This window comes from Homalodisca vitripennis, chromosome 8 (assembly GCF_021130785.1).
Source record: "Homalodisca vitripennis isolate AUS2020 chromosome 8, UT_GWSS_2.1, whole genome shotgun sequence".
Taxonomy (NCBI): domain Eukaryota; kingdom Metazoa; phylum Arthropoda; class Insecta; order Hemiptera; family Cicadellidae; genus Homalodisca; species Homalodisca vitripennis.
In genome coordinates this window covers 94,658,190-94,678,756 of record NC_060214.1, presented here as the reverse complement: position 1 = coordinate 94,678,756, position 20,567 = coordinate 94,658,190, and the positions used below count along the sequence as shown (strand labels likewise).

The following is a 20,567-nucleotide window of genomic DNA, read 5'->3' as shown; positions in this document are numbered from 1 at the left end:
AGTGACCCAAGATTGATTTTTCACCAGATCAAGACTTAAGGGTGTGTTTTTTACTGCACTGATCTACATCAATATGAGCCATAGTAGTATAAAATAACATAAGTGATTCGAATTTAAAATTCAAAGTACACCACATTTGTATTTGTGTGCGGTATGTGCTTGAATACATATGTGCTTTTAAGTGTTGAATGCTCTTCACTCTAAGTATTACTTCTATATATGCTACATATTGATTTAAAATCAAGGCCTAGAAGAACTGTATTGTCTGTTTTATTCTATTAAATTTGATAACGATATTTCTTATGAAGATACATATTTTAGCCTGCGTTACATTAGGATAATGTTTTGTTACAATAATTTTGTGTCGTGTTTCTTTACACCTTTATCGAGTTTTGAAATTATCTTTCGGAACGCTTATTGGATTATGTACAATTTGTAAACATCTCTTAAAATTGAGCTTCAATAGATGTAATGAATAGGTCTTTTTAATTATCCCTCTACACCCGACTTAAAATTCAGCTATGCTCTGGCTGGTTAGCTATGGTCGCTGAAGTATTGGATCCTCGCTAACCCAAGTGCTCTCACACGTGCATTATAGTGTAATATTAACATGTTTCTTTTTTTATTGTCAGACTGTAATGTTAAGGTGTTAATTATGGATTTTTTCAAATGACGCTGAGTGTAAACCTGAAAGTGTGGGTGGGTAGAACAAAACGTAAAAGGTAAGACGTTATAACGGAAAGCGGCCAGAGTTCGCTGACAGAAACACGAATGAAGGCGATTCCATGAATAGAGTGAAAGACCGTTGGAGAGTAGGGTAAATATTGAATGGCGAGGGTCGGGGTAGTGCGACGGTTGTAGGGGTTGTGAGCGCTGGCAAGGCGCAGATGTTTGGCTTCTTGCCATCACACAGACGTCTTTAAGGTTCGCCGCGCTTGACCTTTCTAGGTCGTCTATTTGTGGTGAGTCTTGAGACAGACGTCCCAGTTCTTAAATCCTCTCTAGATTATCACAGGAACTGTTTTGTATTGGGCAATAAGCACTTGAGACTTGTTAAGAAACGCCTCAAACGCTTAAAGAAAGGCATACCAGATTTAAAGATCTTTGTGATTTACGTACGTTTATAGTAGATGGGTCTTTGGGCTGTAAAAAGAGAGATTTGATCAGTCACATCTTACAATACCTTATATACGAGTAGCTGGTAAAAGGAGGGTATTCCAAATTTTAGCGATTTTAGGAATTGATCTACAGTACGCTTATAACGAGATTATTGGTTGAGCAATAATAAAATGAGACGATAAGGAAAGTCTTAGCTGGTAAAAGGTCAGCATTCCAGATTATGGTGATCTCAGGAATTTTATCTACTTTTATTGAGGTTGGGCAATAAGTACTTCAGCTTTGTTAAAAAAACACCTTATCTGGTAAGTTGAAGGCATTGCAGTTTATTCAGAAAGTGATCTACGTGTATAGCGTGATTGGTCGTTGAGCAGCAATAAATGAGACTTGTTAAGAAAGGTCTTAGCTGGTAAAAGGTCAGCATTCCAGATTAAGATGATCTCAGGAATTGAGGTTGGGCAATAAGTACTTCAGCATTGTTAAAAAACCCATTATCTGGTAAGTTGAAGGCATTACAGTTTATTTAGAAATTAATCGTCGTGTATAGATAGCGTGATTGGTCGTTGAGCAGTAAAAAAATTAAACTTGGAAGGAACATTTCAGGCAACTTAATTTTCAATCGATGCGAATCATCCATATGCAACGTCATAGCAGAGAGTTGGTATGTTGTAATGCACATCGTTTAAAAATTACAAAAATGACCTGGCAACCGGTTTCTACTTGATATTAACATTTGACAATACTTTTGTTGGCCGGATGGGGGTTTTGACTGAATGATTATACGGCAGTGCCGTGTTCCTTTCTGTGATTGGAAATTCCTTCACGCCAAAGCGTCCGTTCCCCGAAAATCCACGGACCATGTCGTATATCGGCAAGGAAGAGGCGTCGTGGGCGGGGAAAGGAGACACGACAGAATGACCAAGGCACGCGGGCCTCCTGACTCACGCAATTGTAGCGATGGCCAGTGCCGGTTGTACGCACAGATCAGGCCGTTATACAATTATTGGATAACAGAGAAAGCGTCAGTCAGTATGGTAGTTCGTGAGTTTGGCATTTATATTGTTAATCGCGTTATGTTGGGAAAGGTAGATTCAATGTGAATGTCGAGTTTAGTTTTCCAGTTCAAGAATCTGACGCTGTCACGGACTTACTCCTGGAGTCTGGCGCCATGTTCGTATAAAGAGATCCAAAAAGACGAAGAAGCTCAGCGACATAATTTGGATCTCATGAGACAAACACGACTCCATGTTCCAGGAGTCAGGTCTGTGAAAGCGTCAGATTCCACTGGAGAACTGGAGCTAAACTCAACATTAACGTAATGCTATCTGATACAATCATCCCCTGGTTGATCCGGGCTCCTTCATATAGTCTGAGAAAGTGCCAAGTGTAGAGTAGTAATAATACATTTCTACCATCGACGACTGGAACAATGTTCGAGTGGCAGTACTTGGAAGCTTAATCAGGATATGCCCTAGTCCTAATTTAGTATTCGGACAGAATCCTTTTACTCGTTTTATAAACATGTTTATCCATATCACAGACGTGTTATAATTATATTTAAGCATCAATTTTAACCCTAGACGTGGCAAAAGACTCGTTTTGTGTCTTTTGAACAAAGGTTTTGTATAATAGATATTTCGGAATTTATCATAACGTAACACTATAAATTAATAAACGCGGAAATATATGCCGGACATTTTGATATATAATACTTTAGGTTTATATCAATTATAACATTTAAAACAATTATAAACTTTTGACAAAAATTTACGATCACTCGCCGCCGCAATGAATACGGCCTATTTTTCATATAGCCAATGTATTGGCTTCATTGGCGAACTAAAACTTTGTACGTTCTGTCAAAGTTTTTCTGTCAAAACATGTACATGTATATATTTTCTTTTCGGTTTGTAATAAATTTTGCATTGTTTTTTACAATCTTGTGTTAGTTTCTTTATTCACTTTTTCCTGGAAACAAATTTCATTTTCAAGTTTGATCACAAACAATAATAAACTGATGGTAGATCTGTTGAACAACTCTTTCTCTTCAAAGTAAACGTGTAATATGTAAAGTTTATTCAGCATTAGGTTCGTTTTTACCAGTTTCAACAAAATAACTGTTTTTGCTATTTAGGAATTTTATAGCCTAATTTTACTTCTTTTTTATAATTTTCAAAACTTTTCCCTTGGTCATTGTAGATAACCATTTTTATAACTTTTTTTATATAATTAATCTTCTGTGATTATGTGTTTATTATTTTGTACAAAGTGCGAAAGATACAATTTTAGTTCGGTAAATCTAAATCTTTTTGGTTTTCTACATAATTAGTCCATAATAATTCAGGTTTTAAGAAATTATATTATTTTGTAATAATTCTAAAACTTCACTTCTTTCTGAAGAAATCAGTATGAGACATGACTAGGTTAAAGTAAAAAAAATGTATTTTTGGTGAATTATTGAACAATAGTCTGCAAAAGAGCTTGCCGCTGTGGAAGTTTAGCTTTGTCTCTTCTAGGGATATATTCACGTGTCTGTCTTATTATTGTACCTTTATTTTGTTTTAAAACATGAATTGTTTGCAGCCAGGAAACAATTCGGAGGGATTCACAAAAGAAATTCCCTCGTGTATAAGATTATGGAAAGTAAATATGCTAGAGTAGTCCAAAATAGTCCGATGACATTTGATGCGGTGTTGCTATATCGCAGTTGACTACCAGTTGTTCCCTAATGTTGAGACGGATCATTGTTCTTTCCTAGACGAAAACTTGCAACAGTGTTAAGCGCGGGGTGTAGAGAGGGGTTTAAAATGCAACAGCCACCATCCGGCTATTTTGGTTGATAGGGACTTTTCTGTCGTGTACGTAGATGATGAAGAGGGCATTTAATGGTAGAGGGAACTTACGGTTTTAATCAGATCTCGAAGTTCTGGTTGGCACTTTCTGAAGTCCTGTATTTGTAATATGTAATGTTCTAATATGACGGGATCGATCAACCCTGCGTCTGCCCCCTTCCCTTCATGAATTATGGGTTACATTGGCTTCCCCAACTCTGATCCTTGATTTGTCACTGTTCTGCTATAACAGTTGTTTAAAGAAATACCTTCTTAGCCTTACTTTGTCGCCCAATTCATCCCATTATGACCTTTATGTCAGGGATCAAGTATAGTGGATGAAAGAGACCACTGTTCCACTTCTGTAGGATCCAAATTTAAATAATCTCAAAACTAGATAAGAAACTATTTAAAAACATGTAAGGCAGCTAGACACTTTAATAAATAAAGACAGTGAAGTTTGTGACGCCAATAAAATTTAATTGTTTGTCATAAAAATATTTAAAGTATCCTAATATTTAAAAAAAATTTATTACTACATTGATGATGCAATTTAATAATTCCTTTGCATTGTTATTATTTACATATAACGTAGTGTGAGAAGGGTTTGATTCAATACGAATGTTCAGTTAAGCTCCAGTTCATCTTCCGCTTAGTTACACCTTCTGAAATCTGACTCTGTCACAGACTTGTGCACGTAATGAGACAATGAGATTACCTCTTCATCTAGATTACATTTGATTTTGTAGTCTAGTTGTCTCTAATGTTGAAACGATGCAGAATTCGTTTCGAGCTTCTTCGTCACCGACCTTTTTTACCTCTTCAGGCGGACAGGGATTCTAGATTCCTGGAGTCAAGTCTGTTCTTTAGTTTTATTTGCCGGTTTAGCTATGCCTATCACTGTATTTGCCTGTCTTTCTTCTGCACAATATCTCGAACTTGTAACAGGTCAAATTACGACATTTGAATATTCGCGGGGAATTGGCAGACTGTGACGTCAGTGAATCGGCAGACTGTGACGTCAGTGAATCACATGTTGTCGGAATTGAGATTTATTTAATTAATAACGAAGAAATATATTAAACTTTATACGGGAAAAGATTTAATTAATTAAAATGAAGTAAACATAACCAAAATTTGTGTTTTACAAAAGTACTAGATAGAATTACGCAGAAAAGCCAATTGTGGGATAAATGACTTGTATATTGATGACGTCATAAAGCACATGTTGCTAAAAATTTAAATAAAAAGCTTTGAAAAAATAATAAAAAGAAAATAGAAAGACTTAAATTGATTAATTATAGTGAACGTGATAAATTTCGACAATTATAAGAAAAGAATCAAATTATATTTAATCATGAAGACGCTGATTTGAACGGGAGAGGGGATGAGTATTGTTTTGAATCGGTATGTGTAGTTTTATACGGAGATTCCTTCTTCTCTTTCTAGACTTGAAGCAAGGAGGTTGTGTTCATGTGGATCCTCTTGGGACAGTAGTGATGAAATTAATAGGAAACTGTATTATGGTGTATTGAAATTTTAATGAAGGATGGGATATTATGTTAGATTCTTAAGTTATCAAAGCAAGGTGAGTGGAATTATATATGTATGGACAGTGTAATATGGAATAAATTAACGTCAAGGTCATTTGGTTTGACTTTTATTTGAGTATCCCATTTATAAAGAAGTGTGATAGGAACTTTAATGGAGTGATTTTGAATTTTTTAACCACTACTCAACCTATTTAAAAACCTGAGATAGATATAGACTTGTTGTTGGTGACAACACCACAGACATTCAAATTTGATAGTAATTTGGTATTAACTTGGAATAGTATGAGTTAGCCAACACGAAGTGATTTACATAACCAATGAGAGGGAGCACATTTTGAATAGTGATTGGGAGAGGATTGGGACAGCAAACTGTTTATCTGGAAGGTGGCAGAGTTTCAAGCAGTACCAAGGGGACGCAGCTAGCTTTGGGCAGATTTTGAGCAAGATGGCGACCAACGCCATCCGGAGCAAAATGGTACAGCAACGTGGGACTCGTAACAAAATGGCGCACAACTACATGGGGCGTCAACAACACTAAAAAAGAGACACGCAGCAAACTATAGACTTAGAAATTTACACGAAGCTTCATTTCTATAGGATATAGACAACATTGAGGTCAATTACGGTACATGTCGCACCATATGATTTGGCTGAACGTTAGCAAACATTTGTACATTGGTCGTGTGGGTATCCGTGGTATCGATAAAATCGCAGACCATATGAATTTGTACGCAAACTTATTGCAATTGTATTGTATTTTAACGTGTGACATAGTAACACAGTCATATAGCTAAACTATCCGTAAGGTATTTTGAGAAATATTTCGTCAGTAGACTACATTTTACACGAATTTCTATACAGCATAGAATGAGTTCGATGATGGTGCATGCCCATCCATGCAATTTGGTTGAGCGTCAGTTTGAAGCCTATTACTCAGTAGGTTACCATAATTTCTCTTTTGTCTGCCGGAGGGATGTAAAACCTATTTTCTGTCCGTCTGTCCAGAGGACATTTGGAGAGTAAAATTAGCCGTAGACTTGAAATTTTGCATACAGCCTTATGACATAACATTTCCTACCGTGTTCTGTAACTTGAGCGACATGAGACTGTGATAAATCAAGATTTCCAGAACCGTAGTGGAAAAACAAATGAGTCTACTCAAAGAATTAATTTGGCTTAAAGCATTGATGGCATAGGACTATAAAGTTCTATGCTTATTTTCTAGTATGAGCTTGTCTAGGAGTACTTACAAAGCCATACAATTTTAAATTTAGTTTGATCATGCGGGATGAAAAATGTTGGAACAGAGACAATTAAGCAAAACTCCTCTGCGTTTACTCTTAGAACTAGGTTTGTATGAACAGCGAATCGGCAAGGAAAAAAGAAAACAAACAGCTGGTCCTTGTCGTTTATTTCCAGTAATTAGATGATGAGAACTTATTTTTCACTAGCCGTCTCAGTAATTATTGAGCGAACTTGCACAAACCCAAAGACGGGTGCTGCCACTTCAATTAACAATTTACTCATTAAATAAAAAAAAGGTTGTATGGACTGATCACTTTTCTAATAAATAAAAAACGAATGTGAGTGGGATATGAAATGAAATACATTATTTTCCTAAAATATATTTGTTGGATTATTTAACATACAGTAAATATTATTACCATATGTAGTATGTCTAAGAATGGCAATACTTATTTTTAAAACTTTCGAGCGTATTAAAAGAGATATTTGGTTTAAAAAAAAAAAATGTATTATGCTTCTCATAAAATTATTACCTTTTCTACTTCACCTCGACAATGAAAAGGCAAATTAGACAAATGGGCGTTGTTTATGGTTACAAAGTAATACAATTGATAAGGTTTTGATCATTATTTCCAAGTGGACAGATGATTCTGGATAGTGTTACAGTTGTATAAAACGTCTTTGCTCCCCTATTGTTTGAAACATGCCAAGGAATTCAGATGTAATGGAGGTTTGGTTGGTTTATTATTCGAACTGGTTACAACCGGTTTCAAAAAAAGGTGAAAAATAATCTGTAATAAATATCGAATGGTTTGAGCCGAGAGGTGATAATTTCGACATCGAAACAGTATTCCGACAAGCGAGGTGAACCGGTCAGCTCCGAGGTTACACGAATCCTGGGGCCGAACTATAATGTAAACTTGGCGAGCTTGCATTCTAAGTCAGTATATGTCCAAACACTCATTTCAACTGGGGAAGGATTTTAGAAACGTCCCTGTCTGGTAGCCGATTTGTCAGCGTATGATTTTTGCGCACCCCAGGGTTGAATCCCGGTTTGAACAAAACGGCTTTTTGCACCTCACTTTATGGGCCCAATCCAAAATAATGTCTAACGGCTTCAGGTTCGAGTTTCAGATCATCCCTGAAGAAGGGGGCGTATCGCACATAATATCAGCAAATAACCTCTTGAATCCTATTATTAGTAGTTGTGCATTGTTGACATGCGGTAGTCACATGACTACGGACGTGACGCTTCTGAGCACAAGCATATGTGTGCAAGACGAGCATCCTTTTCCAATTGTAAAACTGAATGCAGTGAAACAATTTTTTAAACAAGGAGTGGTTTTTGCTTTGAAACTGTTGGAAAAAATTGAAACAGCTAATGAATAATTACTGTAATTTGTTTATCCGTTTAAAATTTCTACTTACTATATAGGTTAAGGGAGTGACATGTATTTTTTTATCCACTTCCCTACGCGCGGATGTCTTGCTTGAATAACCACGAAACAAACCAAGTAGCCTGTAATGTATTTGTGCAACCCGCAGATGATAAAATGGCGGGGATCTGTTAGGTCTCAAAATACTATCATCCAGAAGAATTATCCCCCGAGTTGATGTAGGATTCAAGTCTACGAAGGTTACAGCAGATTATCCATGTTGTTGCTGATAATCGTGGTCGGAGGGGTCATGACTCCCATGTGAGTATCGTTTACAAAACTTAAGCTGCGGAAGGGAAATACTTACTGGCACGTTATACCACGCTGTTGATTGAGATACGAATCAGAGAATTCATGGCTTTCATCCAGTATCACTTACATGATTGAGACTCGGGGGAATAATGCTAAGACGAGTTATGCCATGCCGGTGCTGGCGATTATTTTGATTTTGGTATGTGGAATTGTGTCATATATATATCCGAGTATCGCTTACAGGCCATAGATTCAAGAGAATAATGCTTTGCTGGCGATCATGGTCGGAGGGAATTGACCCTTGCTCGAGGAGTGATGAGCGAAAGCGGCGCGGGGGAAAGATTGTGACCCGGATAATATATGGATCAAGAACTGCTGGCGGTGAGTCAGTGGACAGGTAAGGAAACTGGTCGGACCAGACTGTACTCACTGACTCATTCATTGTCCGTCTGTCTGCATGTCTAGAGGCCGCGTGTGTGCGTGGAACGCCTGTCGATATCGTGTCGGCGTTGCGTGGTCTGCTAATGGTTATTGCCCTTAACAAGTCACCGACCGTTTCCAATCTAAGAAGAGGTAGTTGATGATACAGTTACCGAGCAGACAGAGTGCATCCTGGCGTATGCTTCACAGTGATTTTCACTAAATACTTCCAAAACTGATCAAGTCCTGACAAATTTGCAACGCCTCAGCCAAAAAAAATTTCAAAAAACCTTATTTTTACTATTAATTTTAGACGTTTTTCATCTAATTTAGGTTCGTATACCTAATGTAGTAAACATTACAAATAGCATTATCGTCCAAATGAGCATTTGCTTTAAAATGAGCTAAATAGAAATCTTGTTATTGTTATTCTGATTGTTTAACTTTGTGTTCTAGGTTTCTCAAAACTGAAGAATAGACTGGATTCCTGTTCTTTCGAAACGTGAGTTTTGACAGTTTTTTTTACAAACATCTATTTCCATAACAATCCTTATAGCATTTCAAATAATTTATCGAAAATAGAACACTTAGGTATGAACTTAAAATGGGAATGAACCACTTTAACAAAGAGGTTTTATACCATTAAGATAACATTGAAACAGTGGTTGTTGGCATTAATACTCTAGTCAAAGAATTTTAATCGTTCTTTCAAAAACGAATTAATGTAATACAACTTATTTTTTGTCCTCTGGAGGGTTCTTCCCATTTATTGAAAGTAATGGCACCCAAAGCTTAATTATGTGTTAACTTTAGCAATCAAATTTTACCGTATCAAATGAATAATTCTGTTCTATGCACTTCGTCGCGTCGCCCACCGTACTTGGACACTATTTGAAGTGTTGACTTGGTTTAGACCTCTTTTCGACTGTTCCAGTGATTGCCCATAATGACAAGACAATTCTTCTCGGTTACTTCCTGCGTTGTCGGCTGGGAAAGCCCACAAAAAAGATAACACGTCAAGGTCAAGGCGGCTATTATTGTTGTGTAAAGTAACTGCCGTAGTAGTAGTGACCTTGATCGTGTCGAGTTGAATTGGCGCCGCGACACGAACAGCTGATAACAAAAATATTATTGATTCAGATCAGCTGTTCGTGGCAGGTGTCGGCCAATCTGAATACTGATATTGTCAAGTGAACACGTACTTCATATCGCGTATCGGCGAGTTTCCCACCCGATATCGCATGACCATTGTTCGCGGCGATTAGACCCTTGGTGGTGTCGTGTTGTCGACAGTTTGCGCAACAAACTTGATATCGCCAAAAGAATTGTTGTGCAAGTATTGAAATTCTCTCAAGCTAATTATTAACTGTGTTGCTAGAAAACGGTGGGCAGCGATCATCATTTCAGTGCTATGAATTATGTAGGGGGTAATTGGACTGCGAGTGCAATATATTCGCTGTGTAACTCCGCCAGTATTATCCTTTCTAATTGTATTGTGGATAAATATTCGAAATTTTGTCAAATCCTAACTTTTTATCGTTTGCGTTAGTCTCAAACAGAATTTCGTTGACATTTTTTTTTCTCTTAGGACAAGAAGCTTATAAATTGCACTTAGTCATGTAAGAACCTTTGCGCTGCTTCCGGAGTGACAGGATATCCAGGATGGGTAAGGTTAGAGAGTAGGGGACGCCTCCTCGAGAACCATGAGAAAGAGTTAGGGCACTACATCTCAAAAGTCATGTCTCCCCGGAAGAAGGGGAGGCCAGCTCTGAACCAGCCTCTCCAGTCAAAGTAGGCAGGGGGTGGCACACCCTTGTTGAGGCTAGGAAGAACCCCTGAGGTTAGTGAACAAACCCCACCAACTCCAACAGTCATGTCCCACAGTAGACTAGACGTATCGAATTGCCCATGAACCCCAGAATCTCGACATTTGCGGTTAGTGATGTGCCGCTCCTGGACATCCATAAGGTGGCCCAGATTTAAGTGGCACATCGGTTTTTGCTGTGCCCAGTGGTGAGTTAAAACTGGAAGGTATAAACCAGCCAGAAGTGATCCCTGCTGGGTAATTCATAGACAATTGATGAAGCTTCACTGGGCAGCGACATATTAAATGGTAGGATACTGCGGGGAGAGGGTGAAAATAGGAAAGAACAGAAATGCCTTCGCTGTCAGTGTTAGATTTGTGTAGTCAGTGGCGTGGACTTTGGAACGGGTTGTACTTGGTAGAGCCGAGGTTACCTGCATATGTTGGGGGCGTGTCACCCCCTCCCAGTTCGTCACGCTTCACTCTGGTTGGCGTGGTCTGTACCAGAGGACCATACAAGTGTGGTTTTCCTAAAGCAGCTTTAAAGGCAATCCCTACAGTTACTACTAGTTCCACGGTCCGAGTAGACCATTTCATTCAATCACTGCACCCCATTTCCTCCCTCCGGATGGGCGAAGGATGGATGCGACGGAAGCGCGCAGGGGTTGCCGCTAGCACAGGGAATGATGGCGGCGTAATTGGCAATGTACTGGCGTCACTCGGGGCTTGGCACCCGCCCGTGATTCTCGGGTAATTGCCTGTCTGGCTGCTATCACCACCTAAACTGTCAGTTAATTTCTCGATTCGTAACTTTGTTTACGGCTCAATCCCAACCCCCTGGGGCGTCGAGTTATGATTGAGTTCCGCGAGGTGGTGGAGCAGTCGGCTTTTTGTACGGTTTAATTAGTGCCCTTCGTGTTGTTGGATTTGATAAGTTCTGTTATCTCACTGATAACTTGATCGACTTTTACAATTGCAAAGGGCGACAAACTGTAGATTCAGTTTGAAAACTGCGTCGCATTAAAAATAATAAGTTTTAAAAACCGTTAATTTTTAATATATCATAAAAAAATCGATGAGTATGTGAGAAAACTGAAATGAAATGAAAAGTGTCTTTATTGAACACAAAGAAAAACATATTCAATTGGTGAGGTTAGGACTATTAAGTCCTCTCTTACACCTAACCATACATTTATGAACTGTCTATTAGTGTAAAAACAAAATCCACAGTATAGTTTACATTACTGTTTTACATTAAAAAAAAAATGATAATCTATATTTATATAAAATAATGAAATAAACAGAGAGAATAATGTAATTTGTGTTTATGAGGATGTAATAAACTCGAATGTGTTACCAACGTCCTCTTTTCGTGCTGTGTAACCAGAGCTGTTCCGATCTCCTTCATCACGTTCGAGATCCGTAAGAATTAGCATTGCTAGAGAACAAGTGAAAGGTAACGGTTTTTTCGTGTTTTACATTCGTCCAGGCCGTCCCAACAGTGTTGGTCTGCAATAACATACTTAACTACAAGTGTCCTAACGTCACCTTCAGTTACGGAATGACGACTACTTACAGACATAGCAGAGGGAAAGTACCTGGAGAAAGTGCATGGGTGCTGGTCCAGAGGAAGGACTGATTATGAGTCCTTCAGTTATCTTTGCGACACCTCAATCACACTGTGGCAGTCCATCAGGCCAGGATGTTCGTAAAATAGCTTTTGGTGTGGTCAGCACATCGTGATTGATATTGTTCGGATCAGAATATATCATAGAATCAATTATAACTCCCAAGCCCTCCCTCACGACGCGACGAACGCTCACGCTGGAGGCGCGAGCAATGTAAGAATGCTGCCGACAAGTTACCGAACGGCTGCAATGCGGTAACGTTTGCAACGATGCAGGCAGCATTCATTGGTCACACTTTCGCCTGGGGCCGGCATCAACGCGAGTTCTTTCTGCAAGACGCCACTAACTGCCGAGTTACGCTTGCCTAAACACGTAACCTTCGTTATGCGTGCCTAAGTCTTCGTTAGCAGAAAGAGTGACTGCAGCGAAGGGTTACGCGTTCATTTCTGACGACTATCGGACTTGAGGTAAAGCAGGACCATAGGAAAAAATGAAATGAAATGAAAATTAGTTTATTTAAACAGGCAAAGTTGGCCTCATGGCCCTTTCTTACACTTAACCTGTCTGAACAATAATTATTAACAAATATTAACCAAATTAATATTAACACCTTACTAAATACATTAAATTAAACATTAATCTAAACACTAAAGAATTATAAATATGATACTTCTAAAAAAATAAAAAAAAATAGTTATACAATCATAACACAAAATAATATTACAACTTCCATTTTTAATAAGAACCAAAAACTATAATTAATACCTAATAACAATAATTTATAAATATATAATAAGAATATATTAGAAATAAATAATATACATGGTGTTTTATCTCACTCACACTCCTCACACACAATGCCAGCACCACACCCACAGACCCCTAGGACGGACCCGCCCCGACCAACCGTTCATGGTACAAACGTCTCACTGCCGCCCACAAACCGCCGATCTCCCTCAATGGAAGTGATTTCTGGGGGGAGGGAGTTCCACAGACGACAACCTATCACTTGAAAAGATCTATCAAATACTACAGTCCTGTGTTGGGGCATTCTTAAGGTACGAGAACCAGAGCGAGTGCTTCTTACACTATCATGAGATACAAATTGGAAATAGTTTGAAAAATATTTTGGAAATCCAGATTGTAAAATTGAAATTACCTAAATTTAGTATTTTGATTGATCGTTGTTCTTTTAATTTCAAAAATATTTCCCTGAATATAGTACGGAAGAGGGAAAAGGAATACCTGATCACAATATATTATAGGCCTTTTTTAATTCACCCGATCACCACACCTGGCACGCAAGAAGGGGTTGTTGACCGAGCGTATTTATGGAAGTAATCATCTTCTTTCTTATGGGCCACCAAAATTTGTAGGGTAGCGTCGACGCGTCGGTGATTATTAATCTTTAGATTATTAGATTTTCGTAATAATTTGAGTTTAATTGTGTAGTAAAAATGGAAAAGGTTGTAAGTGCCAAAAATAAAAAAAAATGACTTTTTCGGTGAAAAGCGAAGTAAAAGCCAAGCGTAATAAGATAGACAAGGTAGTAAGTGCCAGAAAAATTGCCCCTAGTTTGTAGAGCAGTCGGAAGATGTCAGCACCGTGGGTTAAGAGCCGTGCGGGGTTGAAGTGGAGGAACGATGTAAGTCCACCCGCCATGATGTATGTTCCTTGTCTATTCCGTAGTTATTTGCTGTTGCCGGGCGGGCAGTGACGCTACGCATGCTCGCCGCTTTTACGTTTTGTGTTGTTTTACGTAGTGATTATTTTATTTAAGTGTGTTGCGTCGTATGTAACAGGCGTTGAAGTATTTATTAGTGCAGTGTTCTATCTTACTAAAAATGGAAGCACCTCCTGTTCGTAAGAAAGTTCTAGTGGAGAGAAGACGAAGGGCTCGGGAAAAAGGAGACAGTTATGTTACTTGTAAAGGAAAGGACTATCCCCGCAAAAAATCCCCCACCTCCTGAACGAAGCTGTTCATGTAAGTACCAATGCAAAAACTTGAGTAAACGAACAAAAACTGATATTGTTTATGGAATTCTACAAAGTTGACGAAAAAAGCCAGGGAACATATTTACTCAACCACATGCAGATGCTATACCTATTGCCCGTAGAAGACACGGGAATTACGATGATCCCAGTGAGAGTAGACGCACCTGCTCGTTTGCATACAACATTCCTGATGGTTCTGGCAAAAACATACAAATTTGCAAAAAAAACTTTAAAATTTTTTTGCTATTTCTGAAAGGAAGGTTGATTGGTTTACAAACTAAAAAAAAACAGGATGCTTGATTTTCGAAGACAAAAGAGGGAAAACCCCTGGATCAAATGAACACAAGGTGAAGTATACAGAAAATGACCGTAATCTGGTTAGGTGTCATATAAATTCTTTCCCAAGATACGAAAGCCATTATTGCCGAAAAGTATCAAGCAATGAGTTTTTTGTCCCCAGACCTGAACAAACACAGAATGTTTATGGCATTTAAAACCCAATACCCTACAAGTCCAGTCAACTATAGTTTTTATACAGAAGTATTAAAAAAAGATTTCCCAAAACTCAAGTTCAAGGCTCTTGCAGCTGATACTTGCAAAAAATGTGATCTTTTTAAAGTGCAGATTTCATCAACGACCAATGAAAGGGCAAAACGGGAAGTTTAAAACTAAACAAGAAATTTCACCATCGAAAAGCTGAAAAGGCCCATGTCTGCATGAAAGAGGATATTACTTTGTCCCAACTTCCAACTGGTACTGCTACAACATTATGTATGGACTTGCAACAGGTGATGTTCGTGCCCATGCTTACCCATAGCACCATGTTTTACTGCAGACAACTTTCTTGCTATAATCTAGGAATACATGTGGGGGATAATGACTCAGCGTTTATGTGTATGTGGCATGAGGGCATCGGAGGTCGGGGAGCCAATGAAATAGCTTCTTGTCTGTTTAAAGTTGCTACTGTTCAAGGCCATTTTTCTCGGAGAAGACTTGTAATATGGTGCGACAACTGTGGTGCTCAAAATAAAAACAGGATGCTCTTAATGGCAATTATTTACCTAGTTCACAAAGGGTTTTATCGCTCTATTAACTTGAAGTATCTTGTAAGTGGGCACAGTTATATGAACTGTGACAGAGACTTTGGCATTATTGAAAAAACGCCGCAAAAATGCAAAAGCAATGGTTCCTAAAGACCTGGAAGATGTAGTTGCAAGTGCAAAATTTTAAATCCCCCTTCACAGTTGTTTCTATGAAGACAGAAGACTTTATAGATTTTAAAGGTCTTGCAAATCAGTTCATTAACACAAAAGATCTAGCTATCAGCAAAATTTCCCACTTCCGAGTTTCTCATAAGAATCCAAGCACAGTGAAGGTAGCGTCAGTTTTTGGCACTTCAAGAGATGATGGTATGGTAACATGGAACAAAGTTGACGTCTTAAAGAAAAAGGCCGACCTTGGCAATCTTCCCGACTTAAAGGACTTGCCAAAAATCCAGTTTAAATCAAAAATCTCACAAGAAAAGAAGAACGATCTGATAGGGAATGATAGACTACATAGAAAAGGCCAGAAGACAAGCAGTTTTATAGAGATCTTCTGCAGCAGACACCGTTCTTGATGGTGTCCATGGAGGTAAGTGGATGCAGACATTGAAGACAAGGACTACTAGTTGTATTAAAAAGTAAGGTATTTTAATGTACAAAGTCCTAGAGTTAATAATATTACAAAATAATATTAATAATATTACGTTATATTATGTAACTTTTTTCAGAAAGTCAAGACTATGACTAAAAAGTGTTTTTATCTTTTGTACGTATTATCATGTATCCTTGTAACATATTTTGATGTTATGGTGTACATTAAACGCTTCTAAACAATACTGGAACTTACATCCTTTTTTTTTAAACTAACCCTTCACTTACATCATTTATTAAATAAAGAAAGGCACATACATCCTTTTCCACAAAAAAAACGATTGCTCTTATATCTTTTTCCATATTTTTTTTGGTTTCCGCTTATATATTTATAGCAGAAAATTGTATTATATGTTTTTCCTATTGATTTTGTATTTTTATAAATATAAAAAATTTTTTATTAGTAAATATTCAATGTTTTAGACATATTTTATTGAATACTGAAAATTTTAGTTTCTGGCACTTACAACCTTTTCATTTTTACTACACAATTATAGAGGGTGTAAATTAAGTCCTGGTACGTCTGGAGTATATTCCAAAACTGATACCATACCTACAAAAATATTTTTTTAAAATTTTTTGAATGATAAAAAATGTTTCCCTCCCCCTTTTTAAAGGGAAGTACAGGGTAACTTTAAATATTCAAATTGCAACTCCTATCTCTGTGACATCACTTTAAATGGCCTTTTCATAGAAACACAATGAAACGAATAACACATCTCTACGACGTTCCTAGCAGAAGTTATCGGTAAATAAACCCCCTTACATTTCAGGGTGTAAATTAAGTTTTGGATACACCTGGATAATATATTCCCAAACTGGATTGAGATATCATACTATAGTTTTTGAATTTTTAAAAACATTTCCCCCATTGAGGTACGGGGGTAACTTTAAGTTTTCAAATTGTAAACCCCTGTCTTATGACATGTCCTAAAGGTCTATTCAATCAAAACACAATGACATGAAAAATCATCGCTACGACGATCTGAGCAAAAGTTATGTGCAAACTGCGTTTTTCTGATATTTTTTACTACCAGGAAAATATTCGCTGTTGGGTTAGGTGTATACCGTTTGCAACGATGGTCAGAATAATTTATTAAGGTGGTTTTGTAGCCGACCCAATCGAACATAGCAAATTACGCCGATTGATGTTCGGCTTCTTCTGTCGCCTTACCCCAGGGTTGACGATCCCGCTATGAGCAGCTATGATTTTATTCAAGCCGTTTGAACCAAAAATCAAAGCTGTATATTCTAAATGACAATCCTTTTGAGTATAAATCAAAGGCTTAGCCTGCTTTGTATTGAACGCAGCAGGGTTTGTACTATTTCGATAGCTCTGAAAAGAGATCCTTTGAAATAGCGACTTTAAATTCAATTCAGAATTATTGCAATAATTACAATATAAATATAATTCACAAGCACTGAATTGCATGATTATTTATCTTGAAACCATGTTTCCATTCGATTTACATTTTATTTTAATACATAATTATTAGTACCAGATTAGATGATTGTTTTTACTAATGTTTGGTATAACAGATCCGTTTTCCAATTGTATTTATTTGCCTGGAGGAAACCCTTTGCAAGTTTGGAGGCAATTAAGGAATTGAAATAATACAGTAAGCTTTGGTGCCAGAATAAACAAAAACCTGCGTTTAACTTTCAAACTTTTCCAACTACTAGTGTTTTGCACCTATATTAGGGATAGTGTTACTATGGGGGATAACTCATTCCCTAACTTAATTTTTTTGTAACTTTAATCAAAAAACTACTATATTAATAGAGCAGAATATGTTTCTTAGACTAAAATGGTTTAACCCTAGAAGTGTGTCATGTTTACCAAAGATAAAACGTCAGTCCATTTTTCGACGTGATGCAAGGTTTTTTTAAAAAATTCGTAAAAAATACTTAATATCAAGAAAACATATATTTGTTATATATCTTTTTTCTTCTCATAAGTTGTTACTATTTGAAATAGGAATAAATGTTTTGATATTCTTGGTTTAGTATACTATTTTTATGAAAAATAATGAGAAATTGCAAAAGTTTTATATGAAAATTTCAAGTTTGGACCTCTGTAGGTATTGAAATATTACAGTAAGGTCAAAATGTTAAAATGTATAAAATGTAGAGAATTTTATGCCCAAATTAAAAAATATATTTAAAAATTCTATTAAACAAAAATTGTAATTTTTTGCCAAATTTTCTTTTTACAAAAGCTCGAAAGATGGTACAAAAATGGGGGGGGGGGGGGTGGGGGGGGGGGGGGGTGGGGGGGGGGGGGGGTGGGGGGGGGGGGGGGTGGGGGGGGGGGGGGGTGGGGGGGGGGGGGGGTGGGGGTTTTGTTTCTCCCCATTAGTTATAACTAGTTTTCTATAAAAACCTGTCAAACCTTTGCTGACCTGTATTACGGCAGTTGTGTCGACGAGCATTAATGAGCCACAATGTGACCAATGTCTGCTGACCCGTCGCCCCCCACGGACCACTTTTGGTCCATGTGTGAAGAGCCATGGAGCTTCGTTCCACGAGGGCGTGTTGCTCTAACCTGTGGCAGGGTACGTCTATTGGGACCTCCACAGTTCCTTACTCATGGTGAGACATATCAAATCAATAGATCTGTCTATTTAATTTTTTAATATATTAAAAGAAGAACCCAAACTTCAAAAGTTAAATTCCCAATCTTTCTCGAAATATGAATCTTGATGGATTCGGTTTGAAGAAGAGTCTCCATAAGATGCTTCAATTACACGTTAAACATTAGGCCTTACTTTTTGTACCACTATGATATTAAACTATTCTATTATTTTTATTTGCAATTATTTCATTACAATATCTGTAGACTATACCTGCTAAAATCAAATACTTTTATTTGTTTGTTTAGGATGACATAATCATATAGGTTACCTTAGAAAATAATATCCCATATTTATAAATTAATTGTTAACATGACGAATTTTGTTATCGTTTTTTATTTTACAATTTTATTAGTTATTAATAAGTAGATTTTCTTTACCCAATGCCTAATAGTTTTGGCATGGCAAGAAAAGTGGAGCATTTAATAATGATTTTTGTTTATTTTACTTAAAGGAGAGACATGTCAAATTTCTACACCTAAATTTCGGTATCTCAATTTCACGTGATAAAATGTTATTGAATTTGTTGTGAAAAAAATATTAATTAAAATTTTAAAGTTTTTGCTTTGTGGTCTGTTAACTTCTTTGTTTTAAAAATTAACGTAAATAAAATATTTTCTCAGTTTAAACCCTTTGCATGCCTTAGCCCCATTTATACCAAAAGTTACCTACTCCAGGAAAACGCCCAAGGGCTCATTTTCAAGCAGTTTTGCAAGCTTTTCACTAAATGTATCTCATAGAAACTTTTTTTATTTTTTAACAGATTATTGATGATTTTTTTTAGCATTTATTTCTGTCGTTATACAAAATGCCCTTGTTCTGTTGGTAAATTTTAGTTTGCATAATGTAATTATAAACTTAATAAAAAAAGTTTAAATAATTAAGAAAAAAAAATTTAAAATCTTCTAAAAAACATTTTTTTTTAAGCACTCAAAATAAGTGGTTTTAAAAAAATGTTAATGGCTGATTTTCTCTGTTATATCCTTGTAGTTATAAAAAAAAAAAAAAAAAAAAAAAAAAAAAAAAACAAAAAACAAATTTTTTAAAAAAAAATAAAAAAAAAAAAAATAATTTAAAAAAAAAAATAAAAAAAAAAAAAAAAATAAAAAAACACAAAAATACAATAATTTTTTTTTTATAAAAAAACAAAAAACAAGTTTATTTAAAAAAAAAAAAAAAAAAAAAACAAAAAAAAAAAAAAAAATAAAAAAAAACAAAAAAAAAAAAAAAAAAAAAAAAAAAAAAAAAAAAAAAAAAAAAAAAAAAAAAAAAAAAAAATAAAAATAAAAAAAAAAAAAAACAAAACAAAAAAAAAAAAAAATTAAAAAAAAAAAAAAAAAAAAAAAAAAAAATTATATTTTTTAAAAAGTAATATCTAAACTCTTAAACTTAATTACAAATTTCAAAATGCCTACCTATATTATATGAAAGGGTGCCTAGTTATGATTTTTATTCACTTTATAAATGTGACACGCCAATAAAAAAAAAAAAACGGGCACAGTTTTTTTGTAACTTTGTCTCATGGGTGGAAAACGTTTGTATGTATAATGTTATCACTGATATTCACAACCATCAATATTTGAACAACTATACAAATCCGGTTACTTATTGGTGATTATTACTCAATCCACAACCAGGTATGAAGAAACTACAAAAATATAGATTATTTAAATTTTAGATATATTAATAAACTTAAACATTGTACGCTCACGATAAAAAAAAAACCAAGCTTTTTAACATCGCTACAAAATTAACCATAACTAACCTTGTTAAAACTACATACGATATCAATTGTTAATCAGCCGAGGCTCATCCGCATGTCACGCGCGTTAAACTTTTTCTCAATCGAACTTACGCCCCCGTCCCACGCACCAACGTTAGTCATAATCCATAACTCCCCCGAATTCGTTCCTATTTCGAGAATACATGAACTACACTTATTCCATCTCTAATCAATCAA

The 20,567-nt window shown here is 36.3% G+C and overlaps 1 protein-coding gene across 1 annotated transcript in view; it reads left to right on the top strand.

Annotated features, from left to right (window-relative positions):
* The first annotated feature begins 11,009 nt into the window (after nt 1–11,009).
* The window catches only part of LOC124368277 (LMBR1 domain-containing protein 2 homolog), a 47,870-nt gene continuing 38,312 nt past the window's right edge, over nt 11,010–20,567 (top strand). Inside the window, 1 exon segment of the mRNA XM_046825551.1 lies at nt 11,010–11,407. Within this exon segment, the coding sequence (XP_046681507.1) occupies nt 11,010–11,407 (398 nt within the window).